Source organism: Gadus chalcogrammus, chromosome 19 (genome assembly GCF_026213295.1).
Source record: "Gadus chalcogrammus isolate NIFS_2021 chromosome 19, NIFS_Gcha_1.0, whole genome shotgun sequence".
Classification (NCBI taxonomy): Eukaryota; Metazoa; Chordata; class Actinopteri; order Gadiformes; family Gadidae; genus Gadus; species Gadus chalcogrammus.
In genome coordinates, this window is record NC_079430.1 from 3,895,913 (window position 1) to 3,922,682 (window position 26,770).

The window sequence follows — 26,770 nt, forward strand, 5'->3', positions numbered from 1 at the left end:
CATCACTAGTAGGCCTTACTACTAGATCTTATTTTGTAACTTGTTTGAGAAAATCGGGTTCGGTGTTGACGGTGAAAGTTAGGTCGGTTTAGCAGTTTCCGTTGTCCGGTTATTACCGGTCATTGACCCGGGAAAAAATGAGGAAGACCGACATTTCTTAATGTCCCCGGTAAGAATGACCAATGGAAATAATTCCTTGCACTATTGTGTTTAAATATGCTATAGTCATTTGTTTAGCCAATTCATGTTAAACAATGAGGGTTTTGATTGACCCGGCCCGCCGATCTTTCCCACCACTATCCTTGAGCCGGGTCGGGTCGGGCCTTTGATCGAGCGTTTGAGTTTTTTTTGTTATCATTGCTTTATTGGCCTAATCTGAGGAGAAATCTATGCCATAAACAGGAATATTATAGGCCTAATTACACGGGTCTTCTCAATGCCGTGGAACGCTCCGTTCACCTGCATGGGTAGTAGGGGTAGTAGTGAGGACTGGGAGTAAACAAAACGGGATGCCACGTTTCAGATGAACTGTAGCTCAGCTTTTATTTTGAATTTTGATTTTCAAATCAGCTTGTTGACAGATACAGTGTGTTTAAATCTTAATTCCCCAGACTGTACAAGGCTAGAAAAACGTACAACAGCACACAAACATACAAAATATCTTTTAACAAATTCGGTCTAGTTTCTTTGACATTTTAATATCTCGTTTGTTAAATACTTATAACCCTGGTAATGTACCCAACCATAGCAAAAAATTATCTCAAGTCAAATGTATACAATCTTATTTACAGAAGGAACATTTGATCAAAGTGCATTGAGAGAAAGGGAGTCCTGATCGGCTGTCATGTCAGAGGATTATGGGATTAAATGTATAGAATGTACAAAACGCTGTAACCATGGCAACTCGCACATTTTCGATAATACATAATTATTAACAGTGAAAAGAAAACTAACACCTCGTCCCACAAGATAACGTCTGTCAGGAAGTAATGGTTCATTAAGAAAATGAAAACAAAAACCGGATAATAAATTAATGTACATCTTCGCACGACATTGTCCAAACAAACATAAATATTAATACAGGTTTGGTTGTCAGAGCGAGGGTTGACTGGCTGATCAGGGGGGTCTGGGTCATCTCGCTCCAACCAGACCAGGCCGTTTAATTAGGACGCCTCATTTGTTTTCAACCTTGTTTGGTCCGAATGTGATCCGACACAAATAATGTTGGAAAGAAATCTGAACTAACTAAAGCCACCCAACCAGCCCTCCCCTCTCCTCTCCAGGGGTTATCCTGTTTATACCTTCAGACTCCGCACCCACACCCTTAACAGCAGCGAGCCCCCGACAGCAGAAGGAAGATGTGGCCCATCCTAGTCAGGGAGGGTGTTTAGGAGACCAGCTGGACCACTAGACAAAGTGAGCACACACCGTTCTGCTCACAGCTCATTGGCCAGACTGTTCTTCTGCTCCCCTCTCATTGGCCGTCATCGCTGGCACAAATAGCGCAAGATTCCCCCCCCACCCCCAACCCGACACTGTGCGAAAACATACTGGACACCATTTCATTATAATATTCACATAATAAATACCCCCCCACCCCCTCCTGCGACCATCTGGAGCAATGACGTAATGCACTTCAGAGGGCCTGCGGTCCCGCGATAAGGTCTGGCTGCTGTTGCCGCGGACCGCATGGAAACGCCAGGGGCGCCATGCAACACCCGGAGCACAGGGGATGGGGCTGGACGGGGTAGGGGTGGGTGTTGGTGGTTGCCATGGAAACGATCAGGACAAGTCATCCTCTGTGCTCACTATAGATATCTGGAGTACAGCAAAAGAACAATTTCCATTAGTCACCCGATATCTGACATTAGCAAAGGTTGTTGTGGAATGGCGCGTCACATTTCTCTATAGGTCACTGAACTACAAAATATACTGTACTTAGCACCAGAATACAAATGAACACCAATCAGCATCCAAATACACAGCAGTTTGGTTTCCAACTAGCCTACAGTAAGCATCCAAATACAATACACAGAGCAGTTGAGAGTGAGCGAGACTGACACGTACACTTAGTATGTGAAGACAAAAAAATGCAAGCCTATGGAGAGGTACTCACTGCTGGGTAGGTGTGTCCCACGTTGTGTCCTACATTGTGTCCTACGTTAGCTCCGTGTCGGCTGATGTCGATGCTCAGGTCCTCCTCGGTGGTCTTCAGGTACACCGGGTTGTCAAAGTTCATGCTCTTCTGGTTCTTCAGCTGCCAGTTCCTCCACATCAGGTAAGCTCCGGCAACCGCCATCGACAACAACACTGCAGGGGACGAACGCACACAAGGCGGCCGTAAGGAGGACAGCACTTATTCACCCGACTTGCCCACCAGAAAACTCCCTTGGTTTCCCTGTGGGGGGGAAACCCTTCTGCTCAACAGGCTTCAGGATGGACATGGCAGTGAGGAAACCAGGTCACTGTGTGAACCAGGTTAGTCACTGTGCTAACCAGGTTAGTCCCGTGTCTGGTGTGCATGCAACGGGACGATGATCCATCGTTTCTTTCCATTGACTATTTTTGGGAGTCATGTGGTTCAAGAGGTAGAACCTGAAGGTTGCTAGTTCAATCCCCGCTCATCCTAGCTGAGGGAGCAAGGCACCTCCCCCTAACTGCTCCCAACGAGCTGGCTGTCGCCTTGCATGGTTGACTCTGCCGTCGGTGTGTGAATGTGTGCATGAATGGGTCAATGTGAGAATATTGTACAGTGTTTTGAACGGCCACTGGTAGAAAAGCTCTGTTTAAATGCAAGCCATTTACAATTTACCATCTATTTAGGTAATTCAATGTTAGAATATGTATTATTGACAGCAAGTGAATGAAGAAGTATATAGGGTTAAATATATCATACAACTATTTACTCACAAACAGGTAGGATGGCCCATGCAGCAGTTGACGCTCTGTTTGCAGAATCAACCTCGTGGATGGATGTGCTCACGTTGGCTTCTGGAAGACAGACCCAGGGTTATGAGGAAGTCACGCCCACAAGAACCGGTCCATGACTCCAACATAATGTAGAGCGCATGAACCCACAAGGTTAATTAAATGAGGTTCAAACTGCCAGATCAAAAGGGACTCCAGCAGTCAGCATCAGCAGGTTGAAAACACACCTCACAGGATACAAGATCACAGGCACGAGAGAGAGCGAGAGAAGGAGCTGACTAGGTGAGAGATGCCATTGCTTTAGTCCTGAAATCTAAATAGAAACACGGTATCCTTCTTCTCCACGTAATGATTTCTTCATTGCATAGACCCCAAATTATTTTCATTGCCAAGGTTACAGTCTGCTGTTGCTAAGGTCTACAGTCAGTTGGCAAAATGAACGATCCTTTGACAGAACATGAATCCAGCTCACCAGACAAAATATTGGGAATTCAAGACTGAAAATGTCACATAAGTGAGGATTACCTAAACGGGGCAGGGTGTAGGATTAAGGTTACATCAGATTTAAGGATTAATTTAAGGTGCAGTTTGTAGGACTAAGGTTACATCAGTGAGGAATACCTTTAGGTGCAGTGTGTAGATTAAGGTTACACCAGTGAGGATTACCTTAAGGTGCATTGTGTGGTATTAAGTGGCATTCAGCAGTACGGTAACAACCAACTGAATCCCCGCCAGTCACCACTCCCTTTCTAATGATTTAGGAGAAGCTATGCTTGCCTGTACTAGTCTGTAGGTTCTTCCAAATTATGTCCTAGTCTACAAGTGGTGTGGTTCATTGATAGATTTATAATTTTGATGGGGTCATTTAGTCCGTAAAACTAAATGGTCTTAGCTTTCAGGTAAGATGGTGATTATGATATAAAACACTCTCTCAGCCTTATGGAAGAGGACCTACCGTCTAGACTCATTCTAAGGTGAAGAAGGTTGTGGTTTCCATTGGGTTATACACCAATTCAAACATTTAGGAATATCATATTCCATTTCTGCCAACTCTGTTCCTCTAGATGTCCCCAAATTCAACATACTACACCTTGAATCACAACCCAGCAAACTAAGTTGACTAACATCAAATGAATGTTAGTTAAGCACATGTCTTCCAAGACAACGGCACAGACAAGCATTAAAACACAGACCAAAGCAATAGTGAGGTAGATGAAACCCAAAGTAGACCCAGTTCATTGCATTCAACTAATGCGATAGGATAAAGTTAGTGATTAATGTCATTAGGCATTTTCTCCAGCTTACACAAAGCCAACAAAGACGCAGACCGTGGCCAAAGCAGACGAGCACGTGCATCTCCTTCACACTTTAATAAGCCAGCGAGTACAGTTAGTCACGGTGCCGGTCGGTCGCGTCGGACCACCGGCAAGGGAGCAGTTACCTGGGGCGGGGCTGGTCCCACCTCTACCAGCATCCTCAGAGGCCGGGGCGGGGGCGGACTCTGTCAGACAGGGCACGCTCAGAGTTGGACAACAGCATTAAGCTACAGGGACTTCCCTGAGTTGGCCTACTTCTGACTGCTCACACCCAGCAGGTCTGGGAAATGAGATCAGTCGTCCCAGAGGACTGAGTAAGGGCTCAACATGTACAATTAGAACGGGAACTATTTGATGAAACCATTCATTCCCCGGGAAAAGAGAAAGAAGGCGCCAACACAACAGCACATGAAGGAGCTTCTAAAAGTCAGCTTTCTTGGAAGGAAAAGAGACCAAAGCTCATGAGAATAAGCAGAAGCGCTTCATGTTTTCAGCCTCGCCTGACAGATCTTTAATCTAAACCCCGGCTTGGGGCTAGGAACTGTTATTCTACCGCTTTCCATCACAACCGCGACCCAGTTAAGAAACAAGGCTCAAGATATAAAAACATTGGAAGAATAAAAATAGAATGAAAGCACAAGAGACCGCGTCTCCCAGCTGAAGCCCCCCCTAACATCTCTGACAGGACGCCCATCTGCAGCTCAAAAGGTTAAACATGTAAATACGAGCTAGCTCCTAGTCTCTGCTCTGCTCCTATTGGACGGTGAGCGAGTCACGTTGAGCGCTACCAACAGTTAAAGAGTGGATGGATACAGTCATTCAGACTCCTGCAGTGCCTAACCACAATGCATTAGGAGCAGTCTTCAATCGTACACCAAACAGGATTCAATGTGCCACACATGACCTTCTCTTGAGGACAAGGAGCAGACGAGTCCTGAATACGGAATGGAGATTTTGCCTCATTTTTGGCGCGATCAGACCCACGTTAGAAACACATTGTATGACCGGAGAAAAGACAAGGTCTCACTTCAAATTAAGATTGAGAAACATTTTTCGACGTCCATCCCACCATGACCGTCCGTCTGAGCTCCCCTCCTGTACAACCTGTTCTTCTAAAGTGAACCATCTGTAGATTACATTGGATGGATCATTCTCCCGCTAAAGCGATCACTCACACACACACACACACACGATCAGTGTGTTTGCCAACAGCATGGGGGGGTTGCTAGCCACACCACTGCCCCTAATAACTCACGATAACATTCCTCCTTCAGCTCCACACACCTCACTTCCCCATCAGCCTTCTGCATTCAAGCTGATCCCCTGGCGACCACCAAGGTTGCCAAGGGAGACCACCGCCCAGTCTTTCTACTTCAGGTGAGATCAGTATGCAACCTCAAGGAGAGGAGAGCGGTCAGGTGATCCGAGTGAGAGTGTGTGTGAGTGCGTGCGTTTCACACACCTGGTCGGCAGCGCAGTCCGTCCTCCGCCAGCTCCTGGCCCTGGGGACACACGCAGGTGTACCTGGGGGAGTGCTTATTCACCTGGGGGGCGGGGAGACACAGGTAGGCACAGCCCCCATTCTCCCCCTTCTCTGTACACCAGTTGGGACCTGGGGAGGAGAACATGAGGAGTCAGGACGGGGTGGAGCCAGAGGAGGAGGAGTCAGGACGGGGGAGGAGGAGGAGTCGGGACGGGGGAGGAGGAGGAGTCGGGACGGGGGAGGAGGAGGAGTCGGGACGGGGGAGGAGGAGGAGTCGGCACGGGGGAGGAGGAGGAGTCGGCACGGGGGAGGAGGAGGAGTCGGCACGGGGGAGGAGGAGGAGTCGGCACGGGGAGGAGGAGGAGTCGTGTAGGAGTCCAGACGATTAAGTACTCCCACTCCAGCACTTGCGTCCTCACCGGAGAGCTGGATGAGCTCGTGGTAGACGATGATGTCCTGGGGGTCGTACAGGTTGCTGGCCAGCGTCACCACGTCAGAGCCCGTGAACTTGTTGGCTCCGTAGATGGCCTCGTTCTCCCCGTCCGTCCAGAACACGCGGTCCTGCAAGGTCCAGTTACGTCAGGGTTAGACTCAAAACGCACCCGAAGGAATCCTACACTCCTCTCACTCTGGACGCTTTGCATCGCCATACGATTAGCAATGCAATTAAGTGTCAGCGGAAATCAATACATTAATCCTTATCTACTGAACTATAACAGGATCATTATAAAACATTAACGGCTAATGCATTAAAGACATGAATATAAACGCATCACAGCCCACAGCCTTCATCTATGGATGAGCGAACCTCGAACACGGTGAGGGCAAAGGGGTGAGCCAGGAACTCTGAGGACTGCAGGACCTTCCGCCGGTTGTCCCCGTTCAGGTCCACGCTACACAGCATGTGCAGCTTGGAGTCCACCCAGTACAGCCGGCCCTTGATCAGGTCTGGAGGAGGGGGAGGTCATAAAGAGGAGCGAGAGAGAGGGAGGGAGAGAGAGAGAGCGATGGAGGGAGAGAACAGCAGGATGGAAGAGGGGACGACGAACCAGCCGTGGTAGCAGAGGAGGGGGAGGACAGGGTTAAGGAGACAGAATGAGTAGAGGTACTAGAGACGTAAAAACTAATAATAATAATAAAATCGAGCAGAGGGGAGGACTAGTCTATGGCTAACCGATGTGGGAGATGGAGGAGAGGAGAGAGCGAGAGGACTGGACTCTGCTCCAGACCTCCTCAAACAATATCCACTTACAGAAGACCAAGGCGAAGTGCCATGTGCATTGCATTTGAATAGCCAAATTACACGAGGCCACCATAAGAGATCCAAATGATTTGTTCCCAATTCAACCAGCCGGCGTTGATATCGACCACCTTACATGTGAGGTAGTGTGGTAACCAGGGCAACGGTTGCAGTCCTCATCCATTATGGACAGGCCACTGGGCGAGAGACCAGATGAGCTGAGTCATCTTGCTGGAGAACATGGATAATCACCCGGCGAGTGTGAGTGAGTGATGGGGGGGGGGGGGGGGGGGTCTCTCCTACCTAGGGTGATGCCGTTCGGCCACTGGATGTCCGTCTCCACCAGGGTCCGTCGGCCGGCTCCATTCATCCCCGACTTCTCTATCTTCGCTGGTTCCCCCCAGTCAGACCAGTACAGGAATCTGGAGGACAAACCATTAACACAGATTAGCCCGGAGCACTCCGCACCAACACGGCATGTCCAAAATAAAGGCGTGTCCAGAGTCGCCGTGACAATGTGTTGGCGCTTAATCCCCTCCATCCAAACCAACCATTAACTGTACTCAACATGCCAGTTCATTTACCGTTAACGTGAATTCTAAATACATTTAACATGGCCCATTTGTGCAGATTCTTCAACATCGGGGATGAGTGCACATTCAGGTTTTACACCCAAAGAGACTAAATTAAAGTAGAGATGGCGGCAGTTGGGAGAAAGTGCTTGTGTGCCCGCTGCTCTGTCGACCAGCACTGACTCCAACTGACCCTTTACGTCAGTCGATCACCAGGTGGTTGTTAATTAGAACTATGAGCTTGTCAGTACAGGAGTCTCAGCAGCTTTGGGTTGTGAACGACCGTTTGTTGTCTGGATGTCACACGATGGCTTATTTTCACCTTTTGTGAACCTGTGAAGCTGATTATGTCCTAACTGAGGAGTCATTTTAAGGCTAAACAGACTATGGTAACTGCCCTGTAACTTAAGTACAGTTCCCTACCCAGACAGCGGGTCCACAGCGATGGAGGCGGGCTCCTTCAGACCACTGCTGAACAGAACCTTCTGCCTGGTGCCGTTGAAGGTCGCCACGGCGATGGTCTTGGTGCCCAGGTCGGACCAGTAGATGTTTTTGTAGATCCAGTCAACGGCGATGCCCACGGGCGTCTGCATGTTGTCGATGACCATGGTGTGGATACCCTGCTCCGCCTTCTTGCCCAGAACCGTGCTGAGAGGAGGGAGGCGGAGAGCGGTAAGGAGAGACACGGGCTCCTTCCAAGGTGCTGAATGAGATCCCCGAGTCCGGTCTGCTAAAGACTAACCGTTACCATATAGCAGAATGGGGACTGGGACACAATTCCTTTACAACAATGTGTACGCTTTTCCTACCATTACTGCTGCAGTACTATTCCGTCAAGCCATTTATTTATGGGATGCTTCTGCAAAACTACAATTACACCAGCTATGGTGTAGCATCATTTAGCATCTGCTAAATGGCTGCACAGTCATTTGTCTGACCTGTAGATGGCCTTCTGGCCCAGGTCCGCCCAGAAGATGGTCTGCTGGTTGAAGTCTGCGTCCAGTGCCACCGTGTTCCTCTGCTGCTCCACCACCTGGGTGTACTCCCGGCGCTCCAGGCCCAGCCGCCGGATGTCCCGGCGGTTGGTGAACATCAGGCAGGGCTCCTTGCCTGAGGAGGATCCGCCGGAGGTCACATGAACTTCATGCACTGTCGTCGCCACAACAGTCCCTTTGTTTTGGGCTTACTGTCGACATTACCAACCCCCCCCCCCCCCCCCCAGGATAGGTCACGACACACAGCTGGTCGGAGTGGACAGAACCCCGTTGTTCGAGCCTCTCCCATTAACGGCTAGGGGCTTACCCAAAGGGACTCTGATTCAATACAGCGACAAACGGTCTAAAGCAAGGAGAATCATGAATGCCAAATGTATGGACCAGACAGGCATGAAATTAATACCTTTAAAAGGTTTTTAAATATTAATATTGAGCCTTACATCCACTCCCTAGTCCTCACCAGCTCAGACAGCAGCAGGGCCAGCTGGGAGCTGTTCTACACTTCAATTGATTGATTGCTTAAGTCGTCTACTCCCTTACTGCCCATCGCCAAGGTCATCTGACCTCTTCAAAGAGTCTGATTGGGAAAATGGTTCTGATGCCAGAAGCTAAAAACAGTCCTCCTTTCTTCTTATTCAAACCTGGATATCATTACCATGACGATAGAAACCATCCACACGGACACATCCACAAAGCAAACGCTTTGCTTTTACTGTTTCACTACGACTCGTCGTCCTTCATCTTGTGGTAAGCTAGTTAGGTTTAATCTCGTCTCTGTGGTAAACAGTCATCTCGTTGGTCCACCCACCCACTGCCCGCCTGCCCCCCCACCTGGTGACGGCGCTACAGGGGAGACTCACCCACAGCCTTGCAGACCCCCGTGGTGGGGTCCATCTGGTAGCCGTTGTGACACTCACACTTGTAGCCTCCCTTCAGGTTGATGCAGATCTGACTGCAGATGCCAGGGTTCACACACTCGTTGATGTCTGGAGACAACAAACACAAAAAACAACAACAACAACCGTCGGGACATGTTCAGACGACCGGAACGGAGGAAGCAAACCCGACATCTTTACAAGAAAGACAGTGAAGCGAAAATGACAGGCCATCATGCACAGTGTTAAAGCTCTCTGCGCCCCGTGTTTGGAACAATATTATCTTCTCCTATAAGCTCAAGGATGAGATACTTCAGGCCAGGGCCTTGGTGAAGTTCCTGCACATCCTATCAGATAACTGCTGTGGCAACGGGTTACTTTGACAAATCTACTCACCACAAACGATAAACCGGTTCAACTGTACCAACTGATAATTTATTTGCTGACATAAAAGACTTTCCTTCCCCTCAGGCACCTCAGGCTTCAGTGCTCCTGAGCGAGTGCATGGCGGACTCTCCCGAGCTGCCCAATAAACCGGATCTTGCCTGTACTTTCCACCACACTTTACGACGGTTTAACTGCCCTGATACAATATTAACTCTGCTTTTAGGTCACTTATTGAGCGAGGGCCGTTTCCAAACACCACATGTGACACAAGAGAGCCAGCGAGGCATTGGGCGGCGGGCAGGGCACAGGGGGGGGGGGGGTACCTCCGCAGGTCTTGTGGTCGATGAGCTGCAGGCCGGGGGTGCAGTCGCACTGGAAGCCGATCACCATGTCCTTACACATGTGGGAGCAGCCGCCGTTGTTCAGCAGACACTCGTTCACACCTGGAAGGACAGGAACGTTCGCCTCTTCAAATCCAGTGGACAACGGAAACTCATTCACATCTGGAACAACAGCTGCTTGTCCATTCATACTAGAGCTGCAAAATGATGACTCAAATGATAATTGCTGAATATTCTGATTGCGATTAACAGATTACATTCATATTCTTTGGTGCCAACGTATGTAAAAAAATACTACGAATTGAGTAAATGAGATTTATGTAATGGTATAGCCTTCTTTTTGAAGGTACAGGAATGATTTCAGTATTAGTTTATTTTCTTTTATAAATGAAAAGCAACCTTTCACGCTGGGCCAAAATCAAGGTTTAAATGAATATGCAAATAAATGCGCAGCCCTAATTCATTCAAGAACATCTGCAAGGATATTCATAGAAGTCTTCAGATCACAGTTAACCAACTGTCCATCTGACACTGACTCACATCTGGAACAAGAACAAGATCTGCTAGGATATTCATACACATCTGTTGAGACCCTGGTTAACATCGTCGACATTCCAAAACAGACCCACCCTGTTATGTAGTCATGAACCACCCTCGATCATTTGTTTAATTATGAGGCAGTTCTTGAAATAAAATAGAGAAAAATGAATGTGGCTTATTCAGAAAGGCCGCATAACATCCTCAGCTCAATGCTTTGAGATTAACCTATCAAGGCTGTACCAATTTTCGAACATGCATCAGTATGGCTACCGTGCGTCACTTTTACGTTATTTTACATTTGTAGACATTATCTTAGTGGACGGGGCCTTGCAGAGTAACAGGAAGGCATTTGGTAAAAGAGAGGGAATGACATGTAGCAAAGGACCACAGGTTGGAACCGAACCCGGGGCGCTCAAAGGCGCATTACCTACATGCAGTGCTGAGGTGCCCCACTACGATGTATATCTAATGAGCACGGTGCTGCCTCACTACGGTGTATATCTAATGAACACGGTACTGCCCTGCTACGATGTATATCTAATGAGCACGGTACTGCCCTGCTACGGTGTATATCTAATGAGCACGGTACTAGTACTCACTGCATTCGCTGATGGGCTCGTCGCTCCAGTCGGGACAGTCCCGGGCCTTGTTGCACACCTTGGTCATCTCGATGCACTCCCCACTGCGACAGCGGAACTTCTCTGGCCCGCTGCACTGGGTCACTGGACGGGGAGACCCCCAGGGTTAGGGAGGATGGAGTTATGTAGGGTCCAGTCAATCATATTCACGCTGCATCATACTTAACACCAATAGGTAATTTTGGTGGATTAATAAATTGTGATATTTGTTTATAGGTTAAAAATGTGTGAAGAAAGAAACAATTCAATAAAGCCATGATGTAGTGCAAACATGGAAAGAACCCAACATGCAATTATATCCGGCCAGGCTGTAGTCATCCATTATGGGCAGAAAGCGACAAGTAGCTGCAACACTTAACCAGCGTTTACATGCTAATTGAGCCTTAAAATGCAATCTTGGGCATCAGATGTTTTTTGTCTTCCTGAAGGCAGTGGGGCAATGAAAAAACGAGTACACACAAACAATGTGACAGAACTGAAAACATCGGTTTTATTCGATCAAAAACAGATGCATGCCAGCAGAACACACACTTAACCAGAGGGAAGAACACACCCACATCAGTTACCTTCAGGTGCAGTACCCACACAGATTAAACAATGCACACTCACGCGTACCGTTTTTGCAGTTGTTTTCGTCTGAGCCGTCAGTGCACTCTCGCAGACCATTACACTGGCGGTTGCCAGGGATACAGCCGCCATCGTCACACTTGAAGTGGTCAGCCCCACAGGTACGCACAGCTGGGGAACACACACACACACACACACACACACACACACACACACACGTAAGAACAAACTACCTAGTAGTCCATATTAACCCACAGTAATCCACAAAGTTCACACTACCTAGTCCGCAGTAACCCACAAAGGTCACACTACCTAGTCCACAGTAACCCACGCACTACCTAGTCCACAGAGGCCAACACAGATCAGACCCTACCTAGTGCCCAGTAGCCCCCACTCTTTACACATCGCAGAGTACGTGGGTTAAACAGGGGGTACGTACGACAGTTGCTTTCGTCGCTACCGTCCTTGCAGTCGCTGTCCCCGTCGCATCGCCACTTCCTGTGGATGCACTCCCCTGAGCCGCACTGCATCTCACTGGAGGAGCACCTGGCAGGGGGGGTCGGGTGCCGGCCGCAGCGGGTGTGGGACTCGTCCGATTGGTCCTGAAAGGGGGGGGGATAAATAAACCTATAAACATTTCCCCAAACAAATAATGCTAACCCGTCGGACACGATTAGGGATCCACAGCAAAAAGAACGATTTAAATAAGGGAACTAAAACAATAGACAATTTATACTAGATAAATGGTCCCATTTACAGTCGTCTGGTGCACAATGTATGCATATCGACCAAATGCTTCACCCCAGTACAAATGTTATTCGATGCTCATGCATTTATTCAATTTTCATGAATAAAGTACCATCTCATTAGCTGTTTGGCTGCCTCAACACCTCAAGGACAGATCTTATGAAGCGCGAGGAAACAGCCTCCTCTAGCACAAGCCTCCTGTCCTGCCTTCCATGAGGGTACGCGTGTTGGACTGCACAAAACCTGGTCCAATGGAGACGTTTGGCGTTCATGGCAGTGAATGTTTGGCCATTCCCTAAAGGTTCCGCAGTAGCTCATCCTCGATAGGTGCTAGTTCTGTCAAACATGCTCTCATTTGGCGTGGGAGCGCGCACAGAGAGACGGCCACATTGTCATTCACAGCCATGTCATCATCGTCGGCCCGTTACCATGGTTACGTTATACTTGCCTCAGCCGGCTCGACATCAATAACTTAGAAATCCAGCGCAGCTCATCATCACGCAACACCTTGTAAAATGTCAATTATAATAATGACCATTTTAATAATGGACCTGCACTGGGAGCAGAGACGGGCCGATGAGGAGTCCTAATGCCCAACAGGTCGTTCACCAGCATCACGCCGTGTGTACATCCATGAGTTCTAGAGGGGTATCCCTACCTTTCAGCCATGGAGCTACCACTAATGATTGTTTTTTCTCGTCCAAGTAGTCACGCGTTTCCACATTTCCACTTAATTTTTCCAATTCTCGTAGGACTACAGGCAATTTGTAGTTCTTAGAAGTAGCCATTTTCTGCTACCATGTTTACCCCTAATAATTATTCTTATGCAACTTGTTTAGTCCATTTATCACAAGCTCTCCACAGCATAACACAGCAACGCCACCACGGCGGGAAACGAACGCCACACAGAGTACGAAGTCATCACAGTGCGCATCTCAGTAAACAGGTAACAGGCGGGTACCGTAAATAATAAAATAGAGGCTCCAACAAATGTAAGGCGACAGCCCGGACCCACCTGGCAGTCGACGTCCTCGTCACACACCCAGCTGACGGGGATGCAGGAGGCGTTGCCGCACTGGAACTCGCTGGGCCCGCAGGAGGACGGAGCACAGCCCACCTCGTCGCTGCCGTCGCCGCACTCGTCCTCGCCGTTGCACACAAAGTTGCGGGAGATGCAGCGGCCGCTCGCGCACGTGAACTCGTTGGGCGCGCACGTGATGTTGCCTGGCGGGAGGGGAGGAGGTCACCGGGTTTAGCGCTGCTGGGGGCAGGAGGCCCAGCCCTCGACAGTAATCATCCCACTGGGAGACGTCATACAGGACTGGGAACCACAACGCAACGCGTCTTTTGCATTCATAGTCCAGGGAAAAAAAAAGTATGATACAAGATCAAATTAACTGCATCTAGCTTTTACTAGCATTGCTCCCTGTGGGATATTAATCGTGTCCATGAATGTGTGCGTCGGTGTGCTTACTGCAGTTGACTTCATCGTCTCCTTTATCACAGTCGCTCTCCCCGTCGCACTTCCAGAAGACAGGAATACACTGGTTGGCCCCGCAGCTGAACTCGTTCACACGACACGTCCGCATGTCTGCAGAAACAACGTTTCAACATTCATCAACACGTCTGCATGTCGGCAGGAAACACTTCCACATAAACCCTAAAGCGCCTCATGTCTGGGAGCAGGCTAAACATTTAGCAAACAAACATTTCAACAAGAGCTTGTGGTTGTTATTCTTCAACAGATTTAGCATATCTTTGGAATTAAAGTAACAGACAGCTGTCTTAATGTTTGAGTGGCAGCATAATAATGCATTGAACTAAAGCAGAACCCTCAACAACCCGCTTCCCCAATCCAGCCGACTGACGCACACACACCCACGTGTGGAGCGTGATGCATGTGCCCCCGACACACGCACAAGATTCCAGGGGGGGCAGCCAAGTCAGGCCTATCAGCTGTTCAAACACAACAGAGTCACTGGGGGAAACCAGAGCCACGCTGCACGTACACACCGTGTACATCTGGAAGACGCAGACCAGTCTGACACCTTCTGCTGGTGTGCTTCACATTGCTCCCGTCTAAGGTGAGCCAACATCCAGTAGAGAATTGTTTCAGCAACCAAGCCTCCCGGTTCAACTTTAAAGTGGTTAGAGTTAACACCTTGTTGTAGCTCCAACACAGATGTTTGGCAGGGGGGGGCGGCGGCATGTGGCTCAGGAGGTAGAGCGGGTTGGCTGGTAACCGGAAGGTTGCTAGTTCGACCCCCGGTTCCTCCTAGCCGAGTGTCGAGGTGTCCCTGAGAAAGACAACGCACCCTGACTGCTCCCGACGGGCTGGCTGTCGCCTTGCATGGCTGAATCCGCCGTTGGTTTGTGAATGTGTGCATGAATGGGTGAATCTTAGGCAATATTATAGCAACGAATATAGGCTTCGAGTGGCAACTGGTTCGAAAATAGCTTTAGAGATGCAGTCCATTTAACATTTGGCACGCACCACCTTTTTAAGCTATTGCAGGTTGTTGAGTGTGAGTGGACTCAGCCAGTCAACATTAAAGGCCGTGTTTCACGACATGGCAGATTATGGAAAGCCTATTCCCACTTACACCAGGTGGTAAAGTAGGCTCTCTAACAGCTGTCCAGAGTCGGAGTTCCATACACACAGTTCAAACTAAATAACCTCTTAAACATAACCCAGGTCAAACTACATATCCCTTTAAAAACATAACCCCGGTCCAACTCCCACAACTTAAAACATAACCCAGATCCAACTCCCTCACCTTTAAACAGAACCAAGGTCAAACTCCCTCCCCTTTAAACAGAACCAAGGTCAAACTCCCTCACCTTAAAACGTAAGCCAGGTCAAACTCCCTCACCTTAAAACGTAAGCCAGGTCAAACTCCCTCACCTTAAAACGTAAGCCAGGTCAAACTCCCTCACCTTAAAACGTAAGCCAGGTCTAACTCCCTCACCTTAAAACATTACCCGGGTCCAACCCTATCCCTTAAAAACAGAACCTTTTGGTCCAACAGGCCACTTTTCAGTTGCCATAGAAACGCTCGACTCCGTACAGCAAAATCTCCGGTCGATAAATCCCTTCCCTTCTCCTGATTTTGAACACAAAGCTTTATGGATCTTCAGGACACATGGGTCGGAACTGAAGGATCAGGGCAGAATAGTTTGTTTTGGTGCCGACATCACAGCTCGGAGGAGCGAGGGGAAAGGAGTACATTGCAAATGGAACGCTTTAATGAAGCGCTTTCTGACCAGTGGTAAAAGTGCTTTAAGATAAGGAAGAAAAAACACTCATCCTCCATCGCCCGTGTGCCATGCAAGAACACAGATCAGATAGGAGTCTTGCTCAGGGGCAACACGACACTAGGAGGAGCCGGGAATCAAACCACAAACCTTCTGATTAGCAAACGGCCTGCTCCACTGCCAGGCCCTGCTGCTGTGGGGGTTTAGAGAGGTCTGTACTCACGGCAGATCTCCGAGCTCTCGTCAGAGCCATCCTCACAGTCTGGCTCTCCGTCACAGTGCCAGCGCTTGGGGACACACTGGCCATTAGTGCACACAAAGTCAGAATCCGCACAGGTCAGCTTCTCTGTAGGGGGAGAGGGACCGCTTTAGTTATAGGAGGGTGGGTGGGGGGGGATGCTGCTCAGCTCAATAGTAGGAAGACAATAAATGCAGAAATAATAATTTTTCCCTCTGCAGAAATAGATAATATAGCATCACGATGGTATGCTGGCCCAGAAGTCCCTGGGGCAGTATGAACTGGTGAATAGAGGGTGGCCCAGAGAGCAGAGGGGTGTGTGTGTGTGTGTGTGTGCGTGTGTGTGTTAACTGGGTCACGAGGTAAAGGAAACCATTAGATCAAGGACACTTGCACATTCATGTACACGCGCTTGGATAATAATGTCTACCAAGCTCCGCCTATCTGGGCTGTGTACATAGTGTGCGCTCAGGTACACCATGGTTGGGTAGATTGTGTAGAGTTAGATATATCCAGAAATTCATGACACTGTAGTTTCATTCATATCTCTAAAAAAGGGATGTTATAAAGAGGCAATGTAAAAATGTTAAATGTAATTGCCATTTGGATTTGGCAATACCAAATTGACCCAAAACAAAGGAGGTCAAAGCCAGGCCTCACCACAGGAGGTCTCGTCGCTGCCGTCCGTACAGTCTGGGTCGCCGTCACACTTCCACACCGACGGGATGCAGCGGCCGTTCCCACACTGGAACTGGTTGGCCTCACACTCCGGAGTCGCCCCTAACCCCAGGTCAGAGGTCACGACAGAGGGAGAAAGAAACACCAAAAAGGGACAGGGAGGGAGGAAGGAACCAGAGGGAAAGCTCAGAGGTTCTCAGAGTTTTGTTCCATGTTCAAGAAGTAGGTCTGGCTGTACAATCTGATCATAATGATTAAGAAGAGTTGAAACTATGGATTAAGACTCCCTGGTTTATAAATATTATCCACCTAAAATCACAGACCATTTGATCTTTTTATTTAGTGTTATTTGTTTCTCTTGTTACATCATTTCCCTTGTGAAGGAAATTTGTGTATAGAAATCAAGTTTTGAACGAGCACGATGTTACTACTCAACACAGTATTAACTATGCAATAATGTCCCACACGAAATGAACCTAATCCAGGATATTATTGCAATACATCTTATCGACAGCCAGACAAAGGGCTAACCTACAAATCATTCAGGCAATAGCTCAGTCAGCTGACAGCCAGCCTCCGAGATCACAACAGCTGCTAATCTTAAGCCATGGAGGAGAAGCCTTTGTTTGACATTGTCCGGTTCCACAGGTCGTTTTAACCCAAGCTACTGTGGTATCAGCGTCTGTACAGCCAACGTCCCAGAGAACGCCACTCAGACCACACGGCGGGATAAGGAGTTCGCTCGCGGCATCGAATCTTTCGTTTTAAATGCAGGACCTTTAAGATGATCATTAATCAGAAGTGGATCACTAAATATTCACCGCTTATACCTCAGCGATCTCTCAATACCGTTATTCATTTCAGGCGCCCAAGTGGGCCTTAACCACAGTATAGTGTGGTACATGTATAAAACAAAGCTATGGTCTATAGTACACGTTTAAGATTAAGCTTAACATTAAGCATCCAATTATTCTATGGTATGCATTAAAAAGACGCGTTACATGTAGCATCACATTGTATACAGTCTAGTACGTGTTTAAATGAAGCTATACATTTAGTATCCACATTGTATACAGTCTATAGTATGCATTTAAAACACAGCTTTACATTTAGTATCCACAATACAGTCTCTGGCACGTGTTTAAAACGGTGGGCAACAGACGTACTGTAGGTCACGGTACAGTAATTCACAGAAACCAAGCCTGCATCTCTCCCCTCTCTCCTCTTTCTCCCCCCTTCCCTTGGAGAGATGGGGCCGTCCAATGATTGCACACCCACCATTTGGATCAAAAGAACAGGATGTTAAGCAGCCAATCAGAGCCAAGATAAGCCTACGATGTATCCATTTTAATCAGGCTCGCGGTGTCAGCCAATTTGCGTGACGACGTAATATATTCGGAATCATCATCCGATATTGAAAGCCGAAACACGCGCGTTGGTGTTCACACATGGCAACGCTCACACAAAACCTTTAGGGAGAGTTTCCTTTACCGGGAGTTCGTAGTCTGATCAGACACCACTACGTCCGTGGACGTGTTGCATGTAAACAGTGCGCGGGACACGCGCCAAGACAGCCTCCGTGCGGGACTTGCGCCACCGCAGCCTCCGTGCGGTCCTCATTAAGACACCTGCCGACAGTGGATGGCCCCACACTGTATTGCACTGGTCCGCTGCAGTGTGGCAGGAGGATCCCCCACTTCTCCCAACCCCATTCTGCTCCCACTCCAACAATAAACACATAAATATTTAAATATACTCTAATGGGGCCACAGAACCCCACGTATTGGCGACAATGCGCAGGCGCAGTCGAGACAAACACACTCGCGGATGTAATGGATGTAAAGGCTATATTGTTTCAAAGGATTGGGAATACGGTCCTACCATGTGATAAGGAGAGGAGGGAGCAGAACAATAAGAACAACCCATCGACGGCCCGTCCCATTCCGAGAATGAAATTTTTTTTTTTTTAACATACTGACGTGACACCTGATTCTGCTGCTCCGTTTACACTTGGGGCATTAATCAGGATCCTCCATTCAACAAGACGACACACACACACACACACACACACACACACACACACACACACACACACACACACACACACACACACACACACACACACACACACACACACACACACACACACACACACACACACACACACACACACACACACACACACACACACACAGTCCACCACTCACCCTGTACAGGAGCGCCGTGTAAGAGGCACAGCAGCGTCGGCAGTGCCAAGGAGAGCCACACCAGGGACGGGGACATGTCTGCTAGGGGAGCCGAGTGGAGGAGTTGTTAGCCGGCTGCTGGGTGACTGAAGCTGGCCTGGTGGTTCGGAACCCGGTTCACACCACGGACTGTAGAAAACCGCTGCACACGCACACCAATTCCAAATCACACGCGACTCCGAGTGGACTGCGGCTCTGTGGGAACGAACGGCAACAAGCCCCGACCACGCGCCTTCTTTATGCTCTCGGTCGGTTCACGCGCCGTCGTCTTTCCGGCTCGCGGTGCCTCCTCCCGAGGTGGCGGACAAGCTGCAGTCCATGGCCTGATTACAGCAAGCAGCCCGCACGCTGACACTCACACATGCACGTATCCAACATGACACACACCACACACACACACACACACACACACACACACACACACACACACACACACACACACACACACACAAACGAGACTGGATGCAGACGCCTCACCCTTAGCTTCTACATATAAACACATACACACAGACCGGACCCCCGCTGACACACACACACACACACACGACACACACACACACAATCAATGACTCCCTGAAACACACACACATACACTGATCCAACCTGACACACATACACCGATCGCCCTCCTGATACACACAACGAGGCTCTCCGGGTATAGCTCCTGGCGGATCTCTCCTCCTCCTCCTCCTCCTCCTCCTCCTCAACCCCCCCCCCATACTTGTGACAGATTAACCCTTCCTTCTCTTGCAGTCCGACACCTGAACACCACGCACTGTTATTAATATTTAATCAGCATACTAATTAGTCCTCATCCATTATTCTTCTCCAACGATAATTTTATTATACTAAACACATCTTGTGATTATTATAATTATAATAATAATAATTTAAATCAATTTTCATTTCCAGTTCGCCATGCATCAGGTTCTGTGCATGAGATGGGTTATCAAGCTTATTTACACTCTGAGATTTCTCACACAAATTAGCCAAGCGTATCAAGGCCATGTCCTGCTGTGTGCCCACCTGCCTACTCCCAGCTCCAGCATCCCTCCCACCGCTCATCTGTCTGCTGAAGGAGGCCAGTTGGTATTTCAACACACAGGGTAAGTGGGGGCCGTTGTTGAAGTTACCTCTGGTGACCTGAAGGGTTCGCCAAAGTGCCATATCATTTTCAGTTTATTTGATTCATTCCCTGTTTTAATTCTACTTCCACATCTACCTTTAATTCCTATTTCTCCTTCCCCTCCACCGCCCCCCATCCCCTCTTTCTGTCAATGCAATCAGTAATTTATGTTTTTTTCATATGCACACTATATTTACAGTATATGGCCTCAATCAAAACACAAAATATTGAAATGGTAAATACAGATAGATACATTACATTTACATCATAAATAAATATAATTGATATTTCATTTACATTCTGTAAGAATATAACTTTCTGAACACGATTTCCTGTTTAAGTGGAGCACTGGAATGTACCCAATGTGAACACAATATCTTCGGTAGGTCATATTTGCGTCCTCTAAAGGTGACCGTCCGCAGCACTGTGATTTATTCCAGTCCAACACAGAGCAAACATACAATAAAAAAATGGTCTCTCTGTACGGTCGTCCCGTCTCAGGTAAAACAGTGTTGTTACGGCGTCATCTTGTGGCCAACCTCTGTACAACATCTACAGTGTCTACCCGTTGGCTTATTATAAAGGAACCAAGCAACCAAGATAGATCTGTGTTCTGTTTGAGTCGTTTAGAAAATGCCTTTTTCCAAATGTTTCTGTACGCGTGTCCGTCCTTTAGAAATGTATTTTAGAAGTGTATGCTTTAGGTTTTTTAATGTTGTATTGTACACCATTGGAAATTGATTGTTACTTTTTTAAAACATATTTTAGGCCTAAAACATAGATAATTGTTATGTATTTATAGATAATTGTTGTGTTTTAAAATGGGGTACATAAACATATGGTGAAGTTTGATCTGATCAGGGAAATGTGAGCTGCTATTGGTCCATTCAATCTGTCTGCTCCTATTTGTCCATTCAATCTGTGAGCTCCTATTTATCCATTTTATCTGTGAGCTGCTATTGGTCCATTTGTTCCATGAGCTGCTATTGGTCCATTCAATCTGTGTGCTGCTATTTGTCCATTCAATCTGTGAGCTCTATTGGTCCATTCAATCTGTGAGCTCCTATTGATCAATTCAATCTGTGAGCTGCTATTTGTCCATTTGTTCCATGATTTGCTATTGGTCCATTTGATCTGTGTGCTGCTATTGGTCCATTTGTTCCATGAGCTGCTTTTGGTTCATTCAAACTGTGTGCTGCTATTGGTCCATTTGTTCTGTGTGTGGCTATTGGTCCAATCATCTGTGAGTGTATACTGTAGCACATCACTACATGTAGAGGAGCTCCTGTGTTCCACCCATTCTCCATAAGACCTAGTCTCAGGTCAGCATTGGAAATATTCCTTACTACGACAGGCAGTGCTTTCCTTCTGTAGTCTGATTGGATAACTCTCTCGTGTATGCCTGGTTCTACTACTAGTAGTATCAGAAGTAGTACATCCCACTGGAACAGACGCTGCCCTTCTGGAGCTGTCCTCCAGACCACCACATGGAACCAGTCCGCTGGTTGACTTGTTGAGCTCCAGGTCTTCTAGTGACCCCAGGTTAGAGGGTAAGAGGTGAAAGGTTTAATCCACCGAAGGCTAAGATGACCGACAGAGGGTCAGGGGTTGGAGGTCACCAGGTGTGTGTCCCCGTAAGGTGTCTGCAGACAGCGGGTCAGGGGTCACCTGGGGTGTGAGTCCCCGTAAGGTGTCTGCAGACAGAGGGTCAGGGGTCACCTGGGGTGGGCGTCCCCGTAAGGTGTCTGCAGACTGAGGGTCAGGGGTCACCTGGGGTGGGCGTCCCCGTAAGGTGTCTGCAGACAAAGGGAGCCGTGGTGAGGCAGAGGGTGGGTATGGTAGTGTTCGACCAGCGCCTCCAGGGACAGGAAGGTTACGTCAATGTCCAGAAACACTCTCTTGTCCTGAAACCAAACGAATAACAAAGATCACTTTTGGATCGAGTATTGAATGACAGGTGTATTGTCATGCAGGTGCATGAAGACTCTTACCTCTTCAAACAGACGGTAATTCCTGGCTTTCCCCACACTCACATCCCATACCACGAGCACCTGCAGCACAGGAAAACACGTGAGGTTCACTCTTTACCTCCTTAAGAATTTAGCAGGTTTGCTACGACCCCAGGTTGATAGTTGATATGTCGAGATGTACATCAGCCGTGATGTTTGTTTGACTCACACCCTCTCGCAGTGTACACGCATACTGAGCTCAGCAGTTGCCAAGCCATTGTCATCAATTATAACCCAAACAAGTGTTTAGAAGCTCCCATTGCTGTATCTTTGGTTCATTCAAACAGAGTAAGCTCATAAGAACTGCCCTTGCTAGGTAGTTGTGGTGTGTTCCTGAATCCTCGGACGCCAGCCTTCCGAGTCGGAAGTCGGGAAATATCCCAGCTTTCTTGCGGCATTTCTCGGAGGCACGCCCCCTTTTTGTCATCATCTCAGAATTCTGAGAGTAGACCGAGAACAGTAATGACGCTCTCAACCAAAATGGCTGCGCCCGTGAAGAGATTTATTTTCTTTGTATTTGTACCCCGTTGGTAATTTTAATGTAGACTTGAAATGCTCTTACACACTTGATTACCTTGCTACTTTATTCCGGTCACCAATGTATGCATTGCATGGTCTTGCTCTACGTGCAATACAATGTAAAGTTGTGTTGTTTGTTTTTGGGGCTGGTTTGCTAAAGAGGCTAATGTAGCTAACGATAAACAACGACTAGCCAATTTCATGACACAATCACAAAGACGAACTTGAACGCTATAAATGCTCTGGGACCGGAAATGACGTCAAAAGTGCAACTCGGAATGCTGTCGTCCGAGGATTCAGGAACATCTCCAATGGTGTCCTCAAAAGGCAGTTACACCTCTCTTTTGTGTTTACACACTGGTGGGGGGGAGCTTGGGAACGGCTCAATGGCCCCTCAGTTTAAATATTGTGCCCACTTATGGTAAATAGAGTGCATTTGCCTGACATTCACTGATTTAAACACAGACCGCAGAGTCAACCATTCAGGGCAACAGCCAACTGGTCGGGAGCATTTAGGCTTTGTTTCATGCTCAGGGACACCTTGATCCTCCAGGGATCGAACTAGCAACCATGCGGTTAACAGCCAACCCTCTCTACCTCCTGAGCTACTGCCACTCCTTAGTTTAGTTTCTGTATTTTCTATCATTGAATCCAATATCTGAATCTCAACTCTTTTGAGTAGAGGCAAGTAGAGGCAGCCTGGTTGGGTTATATTTTGTAGCTGTTCGGAAATGGGTTGGAAAAAATACATTATTTCATCATTGGCTTTGCTGCCAAAAAGTAGAAGTGACTTTAATGTTGTTTTAAATGGTGGACTAGTTGCTTGTTTTGCATGACATCGATGAGGGCAGTTAGACCTCGATCAATCTCAGTGGTTGTCACACGCAGTGTATCATGACACTCTGGTGGTAAGATAATTTGCTACTGAATTGAATTGTTTCTAAAGCGGTGCAGTCATTTCTGATCCACACTTGCCTGGTTAATCCTTCCACCGGGGCTGTGACAGACTTATAGTGCGTTCCAGAGACCATCCAAACCAGTGGGACGTGGGACTTATCCCACCTCGAACTAATAAAAGTGCACTGGAATGCCTGTCGAAGTGGAACATCCCACCGTCGAAGTGGAACCTCCTACTATCGAACTGGGGGGTGATCGACCTACCCCCACTTCACCAAGTAGGAGCTAGTACAGTTCAGGTAGGATAAGTCCCACATCCCATTGCTTTGGATGGTCTCTGGAACGCACCACTAGAGACTGAGTTGGCAGATGATAGTGGCTGTGTTTAAGGCATTGTGGTCATTCAGAGCAACATTTCAAAAAGTCGCAAGGGTAAGTGTAGGAGGTTGTGTTTGCTAACTGATTTGAACAGAGCGTAAGCACCCACTTCTGAATCTTAATGAGCTGCCAGTTCCCAGTTAAAATATAAATGTACTACGAGACTCAAATGAACAAATCCGTGAGCATGCTCAGAGGCGGGTGAACACAGAACCAAACTTGTGGATTTTTTTGTTACCGGCACTCATTTAGAAAGCTTCATAGCTAGGACAGATTGTATGTGCTCATTTTTGTTGGAAAAAAACCAAGATACAGCTATGAGAGCTGCTGAGCTCTTGTTTGGAATATCATTTAGATCAATGGCTCACCAAACGCCCAATTTCAGAAGGCCCGCAGAACACCAGAGGGGGGGAGAAAATCATTGCTGATTGACATTCATTCAACATAAATTTACTTAGTCTTAGTAAACGGGCCAAAACCTTTTACATCCATCCATTCATTCATCCATCATCCATCATCCATCCATCATCTATCCATTCATCCATCCATCCGTCTGTCTATTTACCTTGTTCGTTTTAGTGCCTGAGTTTCTGATTCCATATAGTCCATCGTGGGGCGCTGAGGATGTCTCTTTAAACAACCTGTTAAACAAAAAGGTAAATAGAATGCATGTTCGTAAACTCAAATCAACATAAATGCTTCACATTCAACCATCCATGCACACATTTAGTAACACATTCATACGGCAGTGTTAGCCAACAGACAGCCATCACACACAAACAAACTATTCAGACGGCGACTAGGTAGGGACAGTAATGAGTTGGGTGTTGAGGTTAAATGGTTAACAGTTTATGTCTCTCACTTCTCTACGCTGCTGGTTTCTGTCGTGTCAATGAAGACTGAGTCTGGTAGCTGAACCTGTGAAGAGAAAGATGTCACATTACAAAACACAACATAAGCAAACCACACAACACAACACTATTACAACACAATACAACAAAGACCCAAACACAACTAGGCAGAACACAAGTCCATACCAAGTGTAGTTCTAGCTTACATTCTCATAGTCGTCATCCGAGTCTTCCCCTCTCTGGATCAGGCCTGACTTTCTCCTGCCGGTCTCCGGCATCTCGTCCACTGAGGTCCGGAAACTCTGACCATCTGGGGACTCTCTTCTGAGAGAAAACCAGAACTTAATATTTTCTATATGTTACAGGTTTCCTAGCTAAATGGTAACTGTAATGGAAACATGTTAGCCGGTCGTAAACTAACCCTAAAATAACTCCAAATGTAGCATGTAATCTAGCATTATGCTAACTGTAAATTTAGCCAATTATCTAGCAAAATGCTTAGTTATAGTTATAGATACTTAGTGATTTAGCAAAAAATGTACAGTAAATTATGCATGTTACCTAGGCATTTTAGCTAGCCATATGCTAACAGTGGCCTGTAATAAAAAATCATGACGTACTGCGTTGCATTCTCAGCTACACTGGGCATGGTCGGGGCCCGGGTGGGCATGGTCGGTGCCCGAGTGAGCATGGTCGTTGTCCGAGTGGTGGTAGTCGGTGTCCAAGTGGGCATGGTCGGTGACCTAGTGGGCGTGATCGGTGTCCAAGTGGGCGTGATCGGTGTCCAAGTGGGCGTGGTCGGTGTCCAAATGGGCGTGGTCGGTGTCCAAATGGGCGTGGTCGGTGGGATAGGTGGTATGGCAAGGTTTGGCGGGGCGGGGGGGGGCTTGGGGGAGGCTGGTCCTTGGCCTGTCCGGGGTTGCGGAGGGTGGGTGGGAGGAGCAGGGCGGGCCGGGTGGGACGAGGGGGGGCAGGGAGCGGGAATGGGAGGAGGCAGCGGCGGCGGCGATAATTTGCCTTGGTTACCGGGCAGCCCCCGGGGACTTTTGAGGGCGGCGGGGTCGTTGAGCATGCAGTGCTCCAGAAGTTTGCCGATGGCAGGCGGAGTCTTCCAGACCTCGGAGGGGCGTTGTTCCGGGAGCACCAAGCCCCGCCCCAGGAGGAGCCTCTTGGTGTTAGGGGGCGGCGGGAGGGGCGGGGCCAGAGAGCTGCTGGGGGCTCCTTTCCTCCCGGGGTCCTTGAGGATAGAGGGGGGGAGGAAGGGTGGGGGAGTCTTTCTGGGTGGGAAGCTCGGGGACAGTTTGTTGGGCGGGGGCACGGGGGGTGGGAGGGTGGGGCCCTTGCTAAACCTGTAGGAGGGGTCAGAGGTCAGAGAGCGGGGTGGGGCGGGCACTGGGGGGGGAGGGTAGGCCGGGGGAGGGACGTTGGGACGACCTGCGAAGGACCTGGAGTCAACCACTAGTAACCAGGAAGAATACAGGGAGTAATTAACAAGGAACCAGGAAGTTGTAAGCGAGTTGCCAGGAAGCAAACAGGAAGGAATAAGTAAGTAACCAGGAAATAAAAAAGTTTATATCAAGTTACAAAGGAATAACAAATACATGTATACATAATGTAAACATCCAAACTGCCAAAAGATTATAGATTTGTTTAACATTCATCGATTATTTTAGTCAAGAGACTAAATCAAACATACGAAAGTGTTTGAGCATGTGTGTGTGTGTGTGTGTGTGTGTGTGTTTTTTCTGTTTGTGTAAATGTGTGTACCTGTCGATGTTGGGGAACTGTCAGGTTTGACATAGTCTTCCTCATCGTCATCTTCATCTTCCTCCATATAGTCTTGACACGGGGGAATAAATAACATTTAAAATAAGATATGTGATATGTGTACAACATATGTGTGTGTTGGTGGTTGTGTGTGTGTCTGTGAGCAGGTGCATGTGG

The 26,770-nt window shown here is 48.0% G+C and overlaps 2 protein-coding genes across 3 annotated transcripts in view; both read right to left on the reverse strand.

Moving 5' to 3' along the window:
• Positions 1 to 517: 517 nt before the first annotated feature.
• Positions 518 to 19,698, reverse strand: LOC130372391 (very low-density lipoprotein receptor-like). 2 transcript variants are annotated; one of them, XM_056578378.1, is made up of 20 exons: positions 19,008 to 19,698; positions 16,783 to 16,902; positions 16,108 to 16,230; positions 14,104 to 14,220; positions 13,645 to 13,853; positions 12,322 to 12,484; positions 11,931 to 12,053; positions 11,277 to 11,399; positions 10,120 to 10,239; positions 9,395 to 9,520; positions 8,478 to 8,649; positions 7,963 to 8,187; positions 7,271 to 7,389; positions 6,536 to 6,675; positions 6,147 to 6,288; positions 5,707 to 5,856; positions 4,370 to 4,429; positions 2,911 to 2,991; positions 2,117 to 2,310; positions 518 to 1,818 (listed from the first exon to the last, which is right to left on the reverse strand). In XM_056578378.1, the coding sequence occupies exons 1-20, from the start codon at positions 19,081 to 19,083 to the stop codon at positions 1,783 to 1,785; spliced, it is 2,619 nt and encodes an 872-aa protein (XP_056434353.1). In that variant the 5' UTR covers positions 19,084 to 19,698; the 3' UTR covers positions 518 to 1,782. The 2 variants fall into 2 exon arrangements, with proteins under 2 accessions (XP_056434353.1, XP_056434354.1); XM_056578379.1 differs by lacking the exon at positions 4,370 to 4,429.
• Positions 19,699 to 19,830: 132 nt separating this feature from the next.
• Positions 19,831 to 26,770, reverse strand: part of LOC130372791 (SH3 domain-binding protein 2-like) — a 16,694-nt gene continuing 9,754 nt past the window's right edge. Inside the window, exons 7-13 of the mRNA XM_056578950.1 lie at positions 26,594 to 26,665; positions 25,447 to 26,284; positions 25,033 to 25,150; positions 24,838 to 24,893; positions 24,541 to 24,616; positions 22,164 to 22,223; positions 19,831 to 22,076 (exon numbers count right to left, since the gene is read on the reverse strand). Of these exons, the coding sequence (XP_056434925.1) occupies positions 21,939 to 22,076; positions 22,164 to 22,223; positions 24,541 to 24,616; positions 24,838 to 24,893; positions 25,033 to 25,150; positions 25,447 to 26,284; positions 26,594 to 26,665 (1,358 nt within the window). The 3' untranslated portion in view covers positions 19,831 to 21,938. The remainder of the gene's footprint in view (positions 22,077 to 22,163; positions 22,224 to 24,540; positions 24,617 to 24,837; positions 24,894 to 25,032; positions 25,151 to 25,446; positions 26,285 to 26,593; positions 26,666 to 26,770) is intronic.